Source organism: Stegodyphus dumicola, chromosome 1, assembly GCF_044657685.1.
Source record: "Stegodyphus dumicola isolate Sdum_Otavi_A_Nest chromosome 1, ASM4465768v1".
Taxonomy (NCBI): domain Eukaryota; kingdom Metazoa; phylum Arthropoda; class Arachnida; order Araneae; family Eresidae; genus Stegodyphus; species Stegodyphus dumicola.
The window spans coordinates 63,484,897-63,500,353 of NC_140768.1; the positions used below are offsets into that span (position 1 = coordinate 63,484,897).

At 30.1% G+C, this 15,457-nt stretch overlaps 1 protein-coding gene and 1 non-coding gene across 7 annotated transcripts in view; both read left to right on the plus strand.

Moving 5' to 3' along the window:
* Positions 1-100: 100 nt before the first annotated feature.
* Vps53 (vacuolar protein sorting 53) overlaps positions 101-15,457 on the plus strand; it is a 74,635-nt gene continuing 59,278 nt past the window's right edge. For 3 of the 6 annotated variants that reach the window (XR_015040809.1, XM_085815628.1, XM_085815632.1), the window contains exons 1-5: positions 101-232; positions 5,250-5,353; positions 8,080-8,210; positions 8,374-8,527; positions 13,281-13,396. Coding sequence is in view for 5 of the 6 variants with exons in the window: in XM_085815628.1 (XP_085671754.1) it covers positions 5,261-5,353; positions 8,080-8,210; positions 8,374-8,527; positions 13,281-13,396 (494 nt within the window). In the remaining variant the exon portion in view is untranslated. Of the gene's footprint in view, positions 233-5,216; positions 5,354-8,079; positions 8,211-8,373; positions 8,528-13,280; positions 13,397-15,457 lie in introns of all 6 variants that reach the window. The other 3 variants (XM_085815639.1, XM_085815649.1, XM_085815656.1) reach the window with 3 other exon arrangements.
* LOC146999106 (small nucleolar RNA SNORA17) lies at positions 1,009-1,090 on the plus strand. The gene has a single exon (XR_015038828.1). It is a non-coding gene; the product is annotated as a small nucleolar RNA SNORA17 (small nucleolar RNA).

Sequence of the window (15,457 nt, forward strand, 5' to 3'; positions counted from 1 at the left end):
GGTTTAATGTGCAGACAAAATTCTATTTATATTTTTAAAAAAGAAGACCAATATAAAAATGAGACAAATGCCTGCTAATTCGGGAAGTTTATATGGCAGCATTGGCTATCGTTTTCGTTTGTTTACAATTTCTGATTCGCCGAGAATGTTGGTGGAACTTGTTAATTTCAAAGTTTCTTTTCTGAATTCTAGAATTTGATGCATTACAATAAATTGTAGTATACGTTGAAATGTAAATTTAATTTTTCAATTATTTTTTTTATTTGTTTGAGATTGATCTCACTATACTATATGTGTATTTAATTCTGTGGTGTTCTTGAAAAAGACAAAAAGAATTATCAACTTAGATATTTGTATTTAAAATTTAATTCAGAATTATATTCAGGATTTATTTCCTATTTTGCTGTTTGCTTCTTTTGAGTTAGGTAATATCCCGTTATCGATTTAATAAAAAAATATGTATATAAATATGCTTATATGCATAAAAAATGATTTGAAAAAGAAAATGCACGAGTTCAGTTTTTCGGAATGTCTCTTTTTTAATTTCTTTGAATGCTTTGTCCGATGTAAAAGCAGTTTTCGCCTCTATTCAGTTTTGCATCACAGTTCAAGGTCTCATGAACCTTCACCTGAATGACTGAGTGGATAAGATGGCTGAATACTAGTAGTTCGACCATGGATTAAATCCTGAACATCGAATTGGCTGCCTTATATGTTTACCTTACGTGTAGTGAAGGATATACAACATTTTATTCATGCATATATGAAATTAATATGAACCAGTACCCTATCCTAACATGAAATGCAACAGTTCTCATTATTAAGCCATTCACAGAGAATTATACTCCTCCACGAAGGCATCCATCCCATTTGACAGATTACCTTTGTGAAATTTTCTATAAACCAATAAATCTCAATTAGCCTTTCAACTCCAAAAATCTATATGGCTAACCCCTATAATATGTTTAACATTAAAAATGCTGCCCACAAAGTGCACAGTGACACAGTGCTGCCCACAGTGACACAGCAGTGGCAGCATTGCCACTGCTGTGTCACTGTGGGTGCAGTGTCATGTTTTAGCTAAATCATTGCTGAAAATAGATTCATTTTGATTCCATTAGTTTGTTTCCATAAAGTGACTCCATTGAAGTCATACAAAAATCTTAGAATATCAATAGAAATCTTATAATCAGTGGATATTAACATTTTTTGAATTGGTATTTTTTTATCTGTGTTATATTTTCATTGAATTAAAAATTTGTGATTTAGTTTGGTCTTTGTAAAATTATTCCTTGTATTAAAATCATTCCTGTCTAAATGCTATGAAATATTTTTGTATCCAAAGCTGAATAGAATTGAAATAAAAGCTTCTTAATGAGAACAGCATGATTGCAAGAAGCAGCAAGCATGGGAGAAAGTTTGAAAAGAAGCATGGGTGTGGAAATAAAAATAATCCATTATGCTCTAATTTTGATAAGTAGTATTCTCTATCAACATATTTATGATTATCAACTTACAGATGTGGAAAAATAGTATTAGGTGTGTGAGGTATAGTTCTGTAACTATGTTAAAATGGGAATGTAAGTCTAGCAGCATTATTTCACATGGGGCTAATCTTTGGAATATGGTAACAGGTAGTTTGGCGACATTTTGGTAAGGCGATAAAGGTTACTAGCGAGGACTTTAGCAGTGTGCATGGATAAAGTCAAGAGTGTGTGCAATGCCATTTTTGTGCAATTCTGGGATGTTTTTTTAAGTGAAAATAGGTCGACGTGTACTTGGATACCGTGTACGTGCAATTCTTAAAAATGCGGCAAGCAGTTTGCAATTCTGCACTCCCAATTTCGCACCTAATCTTTGTCATGATTAAGCATTTTTGTTCCATAAAAGTTCTAACATAAGCGTAATTCAGCTAGCAGATTGTTGGAAAAAAATGTTGAGTTAAAAAAAAAAAAAAGTGGCCTTTACTTCGTGAAAACAAAATGGCATCCAAACAAAAACTAGCAGGTTGCTGTAGCAGGATTGGTCGCCAAAAAATCGCCAAGTTACCATAATCCAAAGATTAACCTCACATGGTTTAGAACTTTTGGATTTTTGAAGTAGATGGTTTTATATATCAGGATAAATATTGGTGACAGTGTATCATTGAGTGAAAGAGGAGCAACGTAACAAGTAATATCGTGCCATAGTTTCCTCTAAACAGGCTTAGTGCACATTAATCCTGTTTTCGTCTGCTGAAAGTTTAGTGGAATCAGGTTTGCAATCAAATTAAGAATGTGTATTGGACTAAAAAAAGTGCAGTTCTCCAAAGGTGTAGTGGTATTATGGACGTGTGAGTACAACCGGCATGCCATGACCAGGTCAAACACATTTAGTCTTCACTGAAGAATCAGTTGCTGAAATGGACTTATGAAGAAGAATTGCTATATCAAATTTAGTTAATGTTTTTCCAACACCAAATGTTGTTTTGGGAGTTATTATTGTGGTACTTATGTATTATCCCAACCACCTTAGTGAGAGTTACTAAATTTTCAGAATGTGCCAAACACTGTCCCATAATCATGTATTAGGAAACCATGTGTATAAAATTGCTTCAGCCAAGCATTGTTGCCTTTTTTTGTACGTGTTCTTTTTGTTGTTTTCCAAGTTCTAATGTTTTTTATAGATAAATCTTGATTTTTTTTTGGGGGGGGGCGATCAAACCCAATTTTTAAAAAAGTGCATATGAAGTTTTCCAGCAATTGAAGAAACCGCATTAAAATTTCTGCATAAATGCAGTAATTTGCTGAAAAATTGCTAAAGGGAACAATGATTAGATGTATTTGGTGGCTAGCTAGTACGCAGCAAGTTTGTGTACTGCCCGATTCTCTTAAGCGAAACAGAGCACTGTATACGTGGGAGAGCAACACAAAAATTTTCAGAAAAATTGATATATTTTACTTTTTAATATATTGTATCATTATTATTTAGTAATTAAAACTTATATTTTTGTGCTTTCTTTTGATGTGTTATTGTGTTTGCCTATTTATGGTATATATTGATTGTTTAGAATTTTTTTTTTTTTTTTTAAAGTTGTAAAAATCATCTTGTGCTTATTAAGTAACTTTAGATTTTCATCTAAACAAAATTGCCAGATTGCATAATAGTGGTTATATTAATATGTCAGTATCAATATTGTTTCAGTGATTCTTATTCTTTTACTCCTTTGTACATTAATGTAACAGTGGATTTTCATCACTAATACAACTTATTCCTTTTCTGAAGTTATAACATATTGAAGAAGGATGGCTAGATGTAAACCATAGTAATATACTGAATAAATAAATGCCTGTATTTCTTTGGGGGAATGTAGTTGTTTTATGAGCTTGTAAGCAATGTAAAATTAGGTAATTAAAACATTTTTATCATCATTATTGTATATACTTTTTTTAAATCAATAAATTTAATGGCTAATCTTCCATGAGCGGTGCCAAACTATTTCGATCTTCAAAATTGGACGATTCTCTTATTTTCAGCAATGAAAGCACTAAAATGGGATTTTTAAACATTAACAGAATACAGTCAAAAGTCTTTAATCTGGACTCGTTGGGACTTCGGCGATTCTGGATTATAGATCATCAGTTTAAATCTGGTAAGATGGCATGCAGAAATTATAAAATTAAAATTATGAAATAAAGAGCAATTATGATCTAAAGGGTATCAAAATTTACAAAAAAAAAAAAGCTTAATATTTATTTGTTTACTTTATTAAACATTTCTTTCAATGCGCGCATGCGTAAAGCATACATGACGCATAGTCGAAATTAGAAAATTGCAACCAGGAAACTATTTGATGTGTACTCGTGATATTTATAATGACGAGGAATTTTATTTAAATCATATCAAAGATGGAATACATCGAGATGAAATACTACATTTAGTAAGGAATTATAAGCCGAATAAAATAAAAACATCTGCCCTGAAGGTAAGGATAGTGCTGACAGATCAACTTCCAGTTCATTGCACACCGCACCGCCCCCCCCCCCCCCCGGCACAGTAGCATGAAATTGATAAACAGATTTCGGAATGGTTAGAGAAACAAAGGATATGCTTTTACCCATTTTTTGCAGCAATTCCACCTTTTGTTTGATGGACATCGTAACATGCTTTTGCTTTGTAGATCCTTTGGCAGCAACAGAATCGGAAATTCTTTTTGACATAATCAAAAGTTCAAGCTTACTTTTATAAAATTGCTCTAACAGTCTGCAAAAAATAATAAGCCGGGTCCAGTTAGAAGATTAAGGAACAACGCAATCTGCAATATTAACTGAAATAGATAATTAGATAATTTTAGTACAGCTTATACCGTCCGTTATACATTAAACATATTATGCACATGCGTAGACACATTATGCATTTACGCATGCGCAGGAAGTTTGTAGCTTTGAGGTCTGGATTATGGACGTCCGAACTGAAGACTTTTGACTGTAGTAACTTTTAAGTTTTGTAGTAGTGAAATGCCGTTATTTTGTGTAAACAGAATAGTAAAATGAAATGATAAAATACTAGATGGATAAAACGAAGTCCATCATCTTTGCAAATAAAAACATAGTCCTATTTATGTAATTCATGATAAAACAGCATAATGAATAATAAAATAATAAATTGTATAACGCTTTCTTCAGACTTTAAAATTGTCAACCAAGTAAATATATTCAAATTCACTAACAACGGATGCATCATAAACTCACTTAAATAATATACAAGTTACTATTGTTGTAGAATTCAACACACTAAACAACTTTCATTCAAAACATTAAACATTCCACATCTTTCGATTGCCACATGAAAGAAACAAAACTAAAGAAGAATAATTAACTGATGCGGAAAACATTAACTAAATAAAATTAAATGAAAATATTCATAAATTATAAACTTCACGTCATCTGAAATCCAACATTCTCCCACCAACAACAGCTTAACCTCCTGCAAATATTCAGCAAAACTTTTAAAAACAAACAAAATATTTCAAAATTAAATTTTTAAAAAAATCTTCTGCTCACACTCATTACAAGCACCGAAATAAAGTTCTAGGTTTGCCACAGGAAAATAACCACAACCAAATCAAAATTGCAACAAATTAAAAGCTCTTGCCAAGTTTAGTACTCATCCCAATTATAGAAGATTAATCACTTTAATTATCTGATTAAAATCACTGTCAGTTTACTAATAATTAGTGTTTTTTTTATTTCCATGTGGCCATTGGAAAGGTAATAGGAAGATGAAAATGGAGTTTGATGATGATATAATCGAAGATGAAAATTTAAATAGCCATATTGAATTCCCACCTGAAGTTCAAAATGCTATTGAACAGGTACAGTAAATATATGTAGTTCAGTAATATTTTTTTTTACTTTTCAAGTGTTATTAAAAAAAGAGAAATTGATCATAACATTTTAGGAATGGTTGTCAAATCTTTAGGAAAGTGAATAGAATGTATTTTATGTATGTATGTGAGCTTTGATGGAGATTTTTTCTATTTTCTTTTTTGAACTGCCTTCAGAAAAGTCTTTCTCATTACCCACACATGCCATTATAACAGTTGTAAACTTATCTGGACAGCATTCCCAAACTCATTGATGACTAATTTTTTACCAAGTTTATGCTTGAAAGGCAGTAGCCATTTTCAAAATGGCAGTAAACTTAGAATTGCATAAAGGAATAGTCAATAAATTAAGGTAGGGGGAAAAAAAAAAAGAAAGAAAGAAATATCAGTAATAAAACGCTCACTTTTCCTAGAAATTTTTGTGTCTTCCCCCCCCCATTGTTGTTTATGCAGGAGTTTCTGTCATTTAAAAAAAAATTTCAGTGGATTACAGAAACTGGACATGTGTACAACTTTGGCATTGCACACCACCCAAAATAGACATAAGCTACATGCATACATGGTTTGCCACATTACTATTTTGGTGACATACAGTTTTGCCTCATGAATGCTTTTTTATGACATGTTGGTGAAGGGTGCAGGTAATAAAAAAATACCGATTATGTTATTGATATATTTTTAACCCTTTATTCTTAACAATAAAGTAGATAGAGTGGTGACCCTTGTATTATCCCTGAATGTGGTAAGATTAATTTGAAGTTTCTGTACGATTTGAAAAGAAAGGGGAAAAGAGCATTACTTGACTGGTGTGTAAATGAAGGTTTACTTAGTAGCCATTATTAAATGTCCTGTTTGTATGAAGGAAATGCGTATGGTCGAACGTCGAACGATACCTGCACTACAGATTATATTTTTGTGAATTTATGCTGCGACGCCAGTATACACACTCTAGTTCAGATAATTTTGGGAAGTTTTTGGATGCTGTTAAGGAATTTTGTTTGACTGAAGACATGTTAATTTGTAAATAAGGTAAATGGACATTTTCTTTGTGTAGTGCAAAGATATGAAGTTCTTTTTTATGTTATTTCATTGTTTGATTTAAAATGTAGTTTATTGAGATTATGTATTTTTTTGTTGTCTGCTCCTTTGACTTTTTAAAAGAATATAGTTTGATGTGTACAAAGTCAAGAGAGTGGGCAATGTCTAGTTTGTGCAATTCTCTGATGTTTTTTAAGTGAAAATAGGTCGATGTGTACATGGATACAGTCAAAGGAGTGCACAATGCCAAGTTTGGGCAATTCTCTGATGCTTTTTAAGTGAAAATGTACATGGATACCAAGTTTGTGCAATTCTTTGTCTTATTATTTTGGTTTTGTGTAGTGGTGATTTTGGGGTTAAAAATTGCCGCTACACAAAGCCAAAATAACAAGTCAAAGAATTGCATAAACTCGGTATCCATGCACTGCCAAAAATCACCAATTTTCGCCAAGAGGTACCCGTAAACATATTTTTATCAACCTGGGCCTTTCGGTATAACAGTCGGCTGGCTCCCTTAACCTCCATACCATCTGGGCAGCTGATAAATGAAACTGAATCTTTCTAGATTTTAGTTATTAAAGTAGAAAATTTTTATTTAAATGTTTAAAATTAAATTTTGATTTAAATGATTTAAATCATTGTTTGATTTAAAATGTAGTTTATTGAGATTATTTATTTTTTTGTTGGCTGCTCCTTTGACTTTTTAAGTGAATATAGTTCGATATTTACATGGACAAAGTCAAGGGAGTGCGTAATGCCTAGTTTGTGCAATTCTGTGATTCTTTTTTAAGTGAAAATAGGATGTATACATGGATGCCAAGTTTGTGCAATTCTTTGTCTTATTATTTTGGAGCCAAAATAACAAGACAAAGCCAATTTTCGCCAAGGGATACCCGTAAATATACTTTTACCAGCAATTGTTCATTTAAATTATGTGTATTGTGTCATGAATATTTATGTGTATTATGTGAATTATGTGTATTGTGTAAAATGTGCAGCTATGTTTTAATACTTTAAAAGTTTTTAACTCAAGATTATTATATACAGATAAATAAATAAAAAGGTAAAAGCAGTTTTGAATTTGTTGAGTAATTATAGTACATTGAAGCTAATACAACATAGCACATTTCGTAGCTGACTATAAAGGCAGTTACAATTTAAACGTATTTCACATCCTCTTTATAATTATGAATACCACACCAATACCATATCACATTTTTAATCCACTAGATGTTCTATGTTCTTTGTAATTATATCTTAGTTTAACTCCAGTAATGAGGTTAAGAAAATGACATGAGTTTTAATAAGAAAATGACATGACTTTGAATAGCTTGAAAGCTTTAAAGAAATGAAGAAAGAATTGAAAAGTTCCACAAATACATTAATGTACATGTTGAGTATGAACAGTTATGTAACTGATATTTTCTGTGCACACAGTTAAGAGTTTTCCTTTTATTTCTTTCTTTCTTTCTTTTTTTTTTTTTTTTTTTCTTTTTTTTTCTTTTGTAATTTAAAGAGTTTATGTATTTTACAGAAATTTGGAATACTGAATCATTCAAGCTTCTTATCTGATAAGTGTAGTTACAGGATAAGAAGATTACCATTATTTCTTAATTTTGAAGTATTTAAGAAAATGAATTGTCTTTTTTTATGTTTACATGCATTTTAATTTTAAGGTTCTTCCAAGTACTGATCCTTTGGATCATCCCGATTTCAATGCTGTTGAGTACATTAATAAATTATTCCCAACTGAACAATCTCTGTCCAATATTGATGAGGTTACTGGTAGAATGAAAATGAAAATTAGGTAATTATTAGCATGGATAATCTGTTTCAGTAGTAGTGCTGTATTTTATATTGGATATTAGTTTTCATATATTCATCAAGTTTTCTTATCTTTTCTGTTTTATTTAAGTATTTAATAGTTATTCTCATAGCAATAACTAGATGTAAAACTTTTCAAATTTTAGACAGTTAGACGATGAAATACGTACTGTAGTTCGTGGTCAGACAAGTGTTGGTCAGGATGGACGGCAAGCTTTAGAGGAAGCTCAGAAAGCTATCAAACAGCTGTTTGCCCGTATAAAAGATATAAAAGATAAAGCAGAAAAGTCAGAACATATGGTATTATATTGTTCATCTTAAAGTTTTAAAAATGTAGTCATTGTCATCACAAATGTTGCATGGCTCTTTGAAATTGTTGTATGTAATAAATAGTAAATAACTAAGAAACTGTCTGATGATTATTAACCATTAAATGTACGTTACAAATATTTTAATTTTTTTAAATTAATTTTTAAATGTATTATCATTGCAATAATATATTTAGCTATATTAAAATTTGTGAAAATATGCTCTTTTATATTATATAAATAATTGTAACTAAAAAAAATTAAACATATGAATTACATTGTTGTATGTACAGAAACAAATGTTTCAGGATATTCCTTTAGTGCTGTCATATAATGTTTTTGTTTTTCATAAAGGTATATAATATATGAATAACTTTATAATAATGATATATAAATGTGTAATTTTGAAGATTTTGAACATACACAAGACTGCATTATATGGTTAATTTAACAACTGCATTGATTGTATAATATTTGAGTAGAGTTAATGTATGAACCTCTTTTTTAATAGAAATTTTTTTAATTTAAAAAATAATTTTTTAATTATATATAAATAAGCCAATTTTTTAAAACTAATCTTTAAAACTAAATTTACTGATATTATACATAAAAACTGATGATGCATTTTTTATATTGCTATTAGGTAGCTCAGTCTTGTAAAACTCTGTGTGCTCCATAATTTTCTAAACCAAGATGAGAAAATAGCAACTGTGTATGTAGTACACTTTGACTATATTCAAAATACATTTCTCGGGATTCAGTAGATTGAATGCAGTACTATATAGCTTTTAAAAAAATTGCTGGAAGTTTTTGATATGATAATGACTCAGTCCAAACACTTTGAATGCCTACGGAAACATCAAAATATGTCTCTTTCAACTGAAATTCTTGTTTAGGAAGAGAAGATAGTTAGAAGGAGAGAGATCAAGAAAATAGAAAAATGATCAGTCAGAATAATCCTCTTGGTGGACAAAAATTGATAGTTGATCACAGACTGGTGAATTGGAGCATTGTCAATTAAAGGGGGCTGTGTGCTTTGTTGTTGGTATTGTGGCCATTCACATTGGATTTTTGCCCTTCAAAACTAAGTTCTAAACTTCAAAACTGAAACTTCAGTTACTTCAAAAGTAAGGTAGAACTCTCATGTGATCATCTAACCATTGGGGAAAAGTTTGTGTGACTGACACCTACGTAGTTGAAGAACATGATTAGCTTAAAGAGAGTAAACTTTCATGGGTTTGGGGAACCCTTGCCTCTTCCAAACTCAGATCTGATACTTTGTTCATGTTCACTGAAATTTCTGTCTGTAACCTAATCAAGTCTAAGTAATGTTCAAATCTTTAGTTTTTCTAGTTATTAGTGAATGTGAAATGAACAGTAAAACACTTTTCATTTGTCCAAATTTTCTCCTAAAGTGATAGCAACTATAATTTTAAGTATTCTAAATTCTTTCATTAGTCTGGACGATACATGCCAGTCATCCAGCAAAATATGGTAAATTTTTTTAACTCTCTTGATGCACATTGAGTGTGGATTCCTTGTGCATTGGTTATCATTGCAATTAATCCTACTAATGTAGAAAGCAAAAATACTGGCCGGTGTATCATCTCAATGCATTTGTTTTAGTAAGTCATAAATTTTGATTGCAATTATGCCAAATTTATTTTAAAATTTTATATTTATTCACTGCTTGTTTTTTGTTTTCTACATGAGAACTAGGTTGTATTGCTATAACGTTTTAGCAAAGCTTTCCTCAGCATTCAGATGTGCTTACAAGAGAAAGAAAGTATCAGAGTAATTAAAGACAGTTGTTTTTCTAAATCATGTAGTGTGTATATGAACTATAATGACTGTCTGGAAAAGTAGGGGGTCATACTATGGAAGTGTAATTTAATTAAATTTCTGGTTTTAGGAGTAGAAAATGTATTCATTTAGTTTATCTTGATAGTAATTTTAAAATATTTAAAGTCAAACTTTAAGCTTATTGATGTAATTATTCAGTAATCCTAAGTTTTACTATGTAGCATTTAAACATTAGTTTTACTATGTAGCATTTAAACATTAGTTTTATTATGTAGCATTTAAACATTAGTTTTACTATGTAGCATTTAAACATTAGTCTTACTAATTAATTTTTAACTTTTTAAATTTTATCCTGAACATTATGCACTTGCTTTCCATGCTTTGGCCTAGCTAGAATGCTGTCTGTCTGCTGCTGCTTTCTTGCTACAAAGTTATCAAAAATGTAAGTCTTTTGGAACAGACACATTTAATGTGCTGACTTTTAATGAACTATAATGACTGTCTGGAAAAGTAGGGGGTCATACTATGGAAGTGTAATTTAATTAAATTTCTGGTTTTAGAAGTAGAAAATGTATTCATTTAGTTTATCTTGATTGTAATTTTAAAATATTTAAAGTCAAACTTTAAGCTTATTGATGTAATTATTCAGTAATCCTAAGTTTTACTATGTAGCATTTAAACATTAGTTTTACTATGTAGCATTTAAACATTAGTTTTATTATGTAGCATTTAAACATTAGTTTTACTATGTAGCATTTAAACATTAGTCTTACTAATTAATTTTTAACTTTTTAAATTTTATCCTGAACATTATGCACTTGCTTTCCATGCTTTGGCCTAGCTAGAATGCTGTCTGTCTGCTGCTGCTTTCTTGCTACAAAGTTATCAAAAATGTAAGTCTTTTGGAACAGACACATTTAATGTGCTGACTTTTAATGAACTATAATGACTGTCTGGAAAAGTAGGGGGTCATACTATGGAAGTGTAATTTAATTAAATTTCTGGTTTTAGAAGTAGAAAATGTATTCATTTAGTTTATCTTGATTGTAATTTTAAAATATTTAAAGTCAAACTTTAAGCTTATTGATGTAATTATTCAGTAATCCTAAGTTTTACTGTTATGTAGCATTTAAACATTAATTTTACTATGTAGCATTTAAACATTAGTTTTACTATGTAGCATTTAAACATTAGTTTTACTATAGCATTTAAACATTAGTTTTACTATGTAGCATTTAAACATTAGTCTTACTAATTAATTTTTAACTTTTTAAATTTTATCCTGAACATACGCACTTGCTTTCCATGCTTTGGCCTAGCTACAATGCTGTCTGTCTGCTGCTGCTTTCTTGCTACAAAGTTATCAAAAATGTAAGTCTTTTGGAACAGACACATTTAATGTGCTGACTTGTGTGTAGTTGCTACATGTTGTAGGTAAATAATATATGAATAACTTTATAATAATGATATATATATGCTGACTTGTGTGCTACATGCTGACTTGTGTGTAGTTGCTACATGTTGCTGAAAATAAAACAGATGATTTAATCTGCCTTCACCTCCAATTTCCTAGTCATTATGGATCAACAGTTGTACATTCATTGCTTCTGAGTTTGAATCTACTACATATATATATATATATATATATATATATACATATATATATACTAGCTTTACCTGCGGCTTCGCTTTTGTTATGCCCTTAAAATAAGTTTCAACTCCGCGTAAAATTTCAGTAAATACTGCCCTTCTTCAGTACCTATATGTCACGGATATTTTGTATTTACAGCTGACCAAAGGGTTATTTTTAAAAATAAAGAACATTCAAGCTCCTTAAAATAATAAAACAATAGTTGTTATTCCGCACAGTAAAATGCAAAAAATGTGAAATGTAAAAGCAATTTTTCAAACAACAGTAACAGAAATATATAACATAAATAAATAGATCTTTAAAAAATATGAAACAAAACATTAAATATATCTCAAAAGTCGAAGTGTAGATAATAGTTTCAAGTCGGTAAGTTAATTAGAAGTCAAGTTATAAATTTTTTAATGATTTTTCACGTGAGTTTTGACCTTTTCGCCAACCCAAAGGTTGATCGGATAACAGCTACCCCCCACAAACACACACACGGTCCGTCAATTTGAATCGCAGCCTGTCAACAAAGAGTTAACAATAGCAAGCGGAGTATTGTTTTATCTGTGATTAAACTGGAAATAATTAAGCGACAAAAACAGTTCCACCACCATTGTTCTTATCATTCAAAGTGAGACACAAGTTTCTAAATTTCAAGAAATTTGGATAATTACATGAAAAGTTATAATTTTTCTCACCAAGTTATTGGACCCACACATGAAGACCTATGAAATGTCGCTATTGAGTTTCATTCAAATTAGCGTTTTCAGAGTTTTTAATTAATATCTTAACTGATTAAAATCATACAAAGATGAGAATGGTATTGATGGATTCCGACGAATTTTTGTAATCGGGATATGTGTCTCGAAATTCAACTAACTGCCGTTCCATAGGTATTTGGGAAAAAGTAAATTGGCGTGTAGCCAAATCCCTTTAATAGGGAGAAACCCAACAAAGTAAGTGAAAAATGTTGGAGAAAAGTATTTTTTAATTAATATCTCGGCTAATTAAAGTCGTACGAAGACATTTTATAGACTAATGTATCAAAAATATTTCTTGAAAATTTCGCAATGATCGGTTAAGTAATTAAGGTGTGAAAGCATAACTCACTCGCATTTATGATATTAGTAAGGATAAGGATATCTTTGTGCATTATTTCTACTGGGAACTTTGGTGTACACTGGGTTAAGGAACTTTGGTTAAGGATGTAAAGCAAAAACAGTTTCATTTATTAAGACTATTGAATTTTTAATTTATTTTTTTGCAACATATTAGGTTTTATGTTTTTTGTCTTTTTATTTTTAAGGTTAAAGAAATAACTAGAGACATTAAGCAGTTGGATCATGCCAAACGACACCTAACTGCTTCAATTTTGACTCTGAATCAGTTACACATGCTAGTTGATGGTGTAGAGAAATTGCAGTAAGTAACGTATCGTCTAAATATTATTTTCAATGTAATTTATATGTTTTCTATCAATTATATATTAGAAAATTTTTAAAGCTACAGCTTTAAATTTTTTAAGTATGTATTGTATTATAATTTTACTGTTATTAATCTGAAGTGGATATTCTGCGATTATCTTGCACACTACCAAAAAGTCACAAAAATGCATTCATGAGGCAAAGTTTTATGTGACCAAAATTATTATATAGCAACCCATGATATTGTCAAAAAGTATTTATGTGGCAACTGAAATAGATTACTGTGAACATACAAAGAACAACAAAAAAAGAAACATTTCTCAAAAAAGATAAATATTTTACTACCAATGTTTCTTTCCATTTTTATTTTATTGATTAATTACTCTTGTATGGAATTCTCAGTACACCATCATTTTAAAAATTATTATTGCATTAGCTTGGCAAAGAATTAGTAATTAAGAAGTTCACAGCTTTTCAGTGGAAGTGCCGATAATCAGAAAATACTCTCAAATATTATAGTTTACTTTAACTTGTTCTTATTTGTAACCTCGAGAAATGCATGTATAGTTATCTTGTTTGTTATTAAAAAATAACATTGTGAAAATTATTTCTTGTCTCAGTACTAACTGCCAAGGTACAGAAAATTAAGATAACTAAATCAAAACTTTCGGTAATGATGTAGTATATGATCTATTGCTTTTAGTTTATTTTTAGATTGCATCACTAAAATTCATTGTTTAATCCTTTTTCATGTCATTTAATTTCAATTTGAATATGGAAGCTATTGAATTTTTTATTTTATAAAGCTATTATTATTTAATTTTGAAGATATTGAAATTTATTGTAGAAACAACAGGGAAAAACATGATGGAATCCATTAATAAAAGTGTTGATAACTTTTTTTTTTTTTTTCCATCCTGCATGACATTTGTGACATATATTGCTAAATGACTTTTAAAAATGGCTTTTTAAGGCGATTATCCTGCTTTTGTTGTATAAAACTGAACGGAATTTAATGGGTATATTAAATTAATCTATGAAAACAATTTAATTTATGTGCACGTAATTATTTGTATTTATGTTCATATTTAAAAGTAGTGCTTTAGAGGCACCATCTAAGAATAAGAAATAGCTAACTAAAAGTAGTAGATTACGTACTATAGCATTAACAAATTTTTTATATTCTTCAACAGACTGATAATTCTGCATAGCAAAGTACTAATTGTATCTATTACTTTCATCAAGCTATGCTAATTTAACATTTTCATAAATAAATCTAGGTGTCCCTTGGCGATAATTGGGGATTTTTGGCATTTGTAAGTGTAATTCTTTGACTTGTTATTTTGGATTTGTGTAGCAGCGATTTTTCTGCCAAAAGTTGCCGCTACACAGATCCAAAATAATAAGTCAAAGAATTGCACAAACTTGGTATCCATGTACTCATTGACCTATATTCACTTGAAAAGTCAAAGGAGCAGCCAACAAAAGGTATATAATCTCAATTACATTTTAAATTCAACAATGAAGTAACATAAAATAGGAAATTCATCTTAGCACTACACAAATGAAATATCCACTTATCTTATTTACGAGTCTTCAGTGTCAAACAAAGTTCCTTAACAGCATCCAAAAACTTCCTAAAATTATCTGATATAGAATGTATGTACTGGCGTCGCCACATAAATTCACAAAAATATCCTCTAGTGCCGTTATCGTTCTGAGTTCGACCATATGCATTTCTTTTCTACAAACAGGACACTTATAATGACTACTTCGTTTACACACCAGTCAATTAATGCTTTTTTCCACTTTCATTCCAAATCATACAGAAACTTCAAATTAATCTTACCACATTCATCCATTTTGCCGTGTAAACCACAAAATAACCACTGTACTTCTTAAGGAACATCTAACACAAACAAACTCTTAATTTTTTCCCGTCATTCAAAATGACCGCAATCAGGCAACCAATTACATCATAGCATTCATCTACTTCATAGCATTCAACTACTCAGGTTACCATAAATGAAACAACTTGGTGATAAATGAAACAACAACT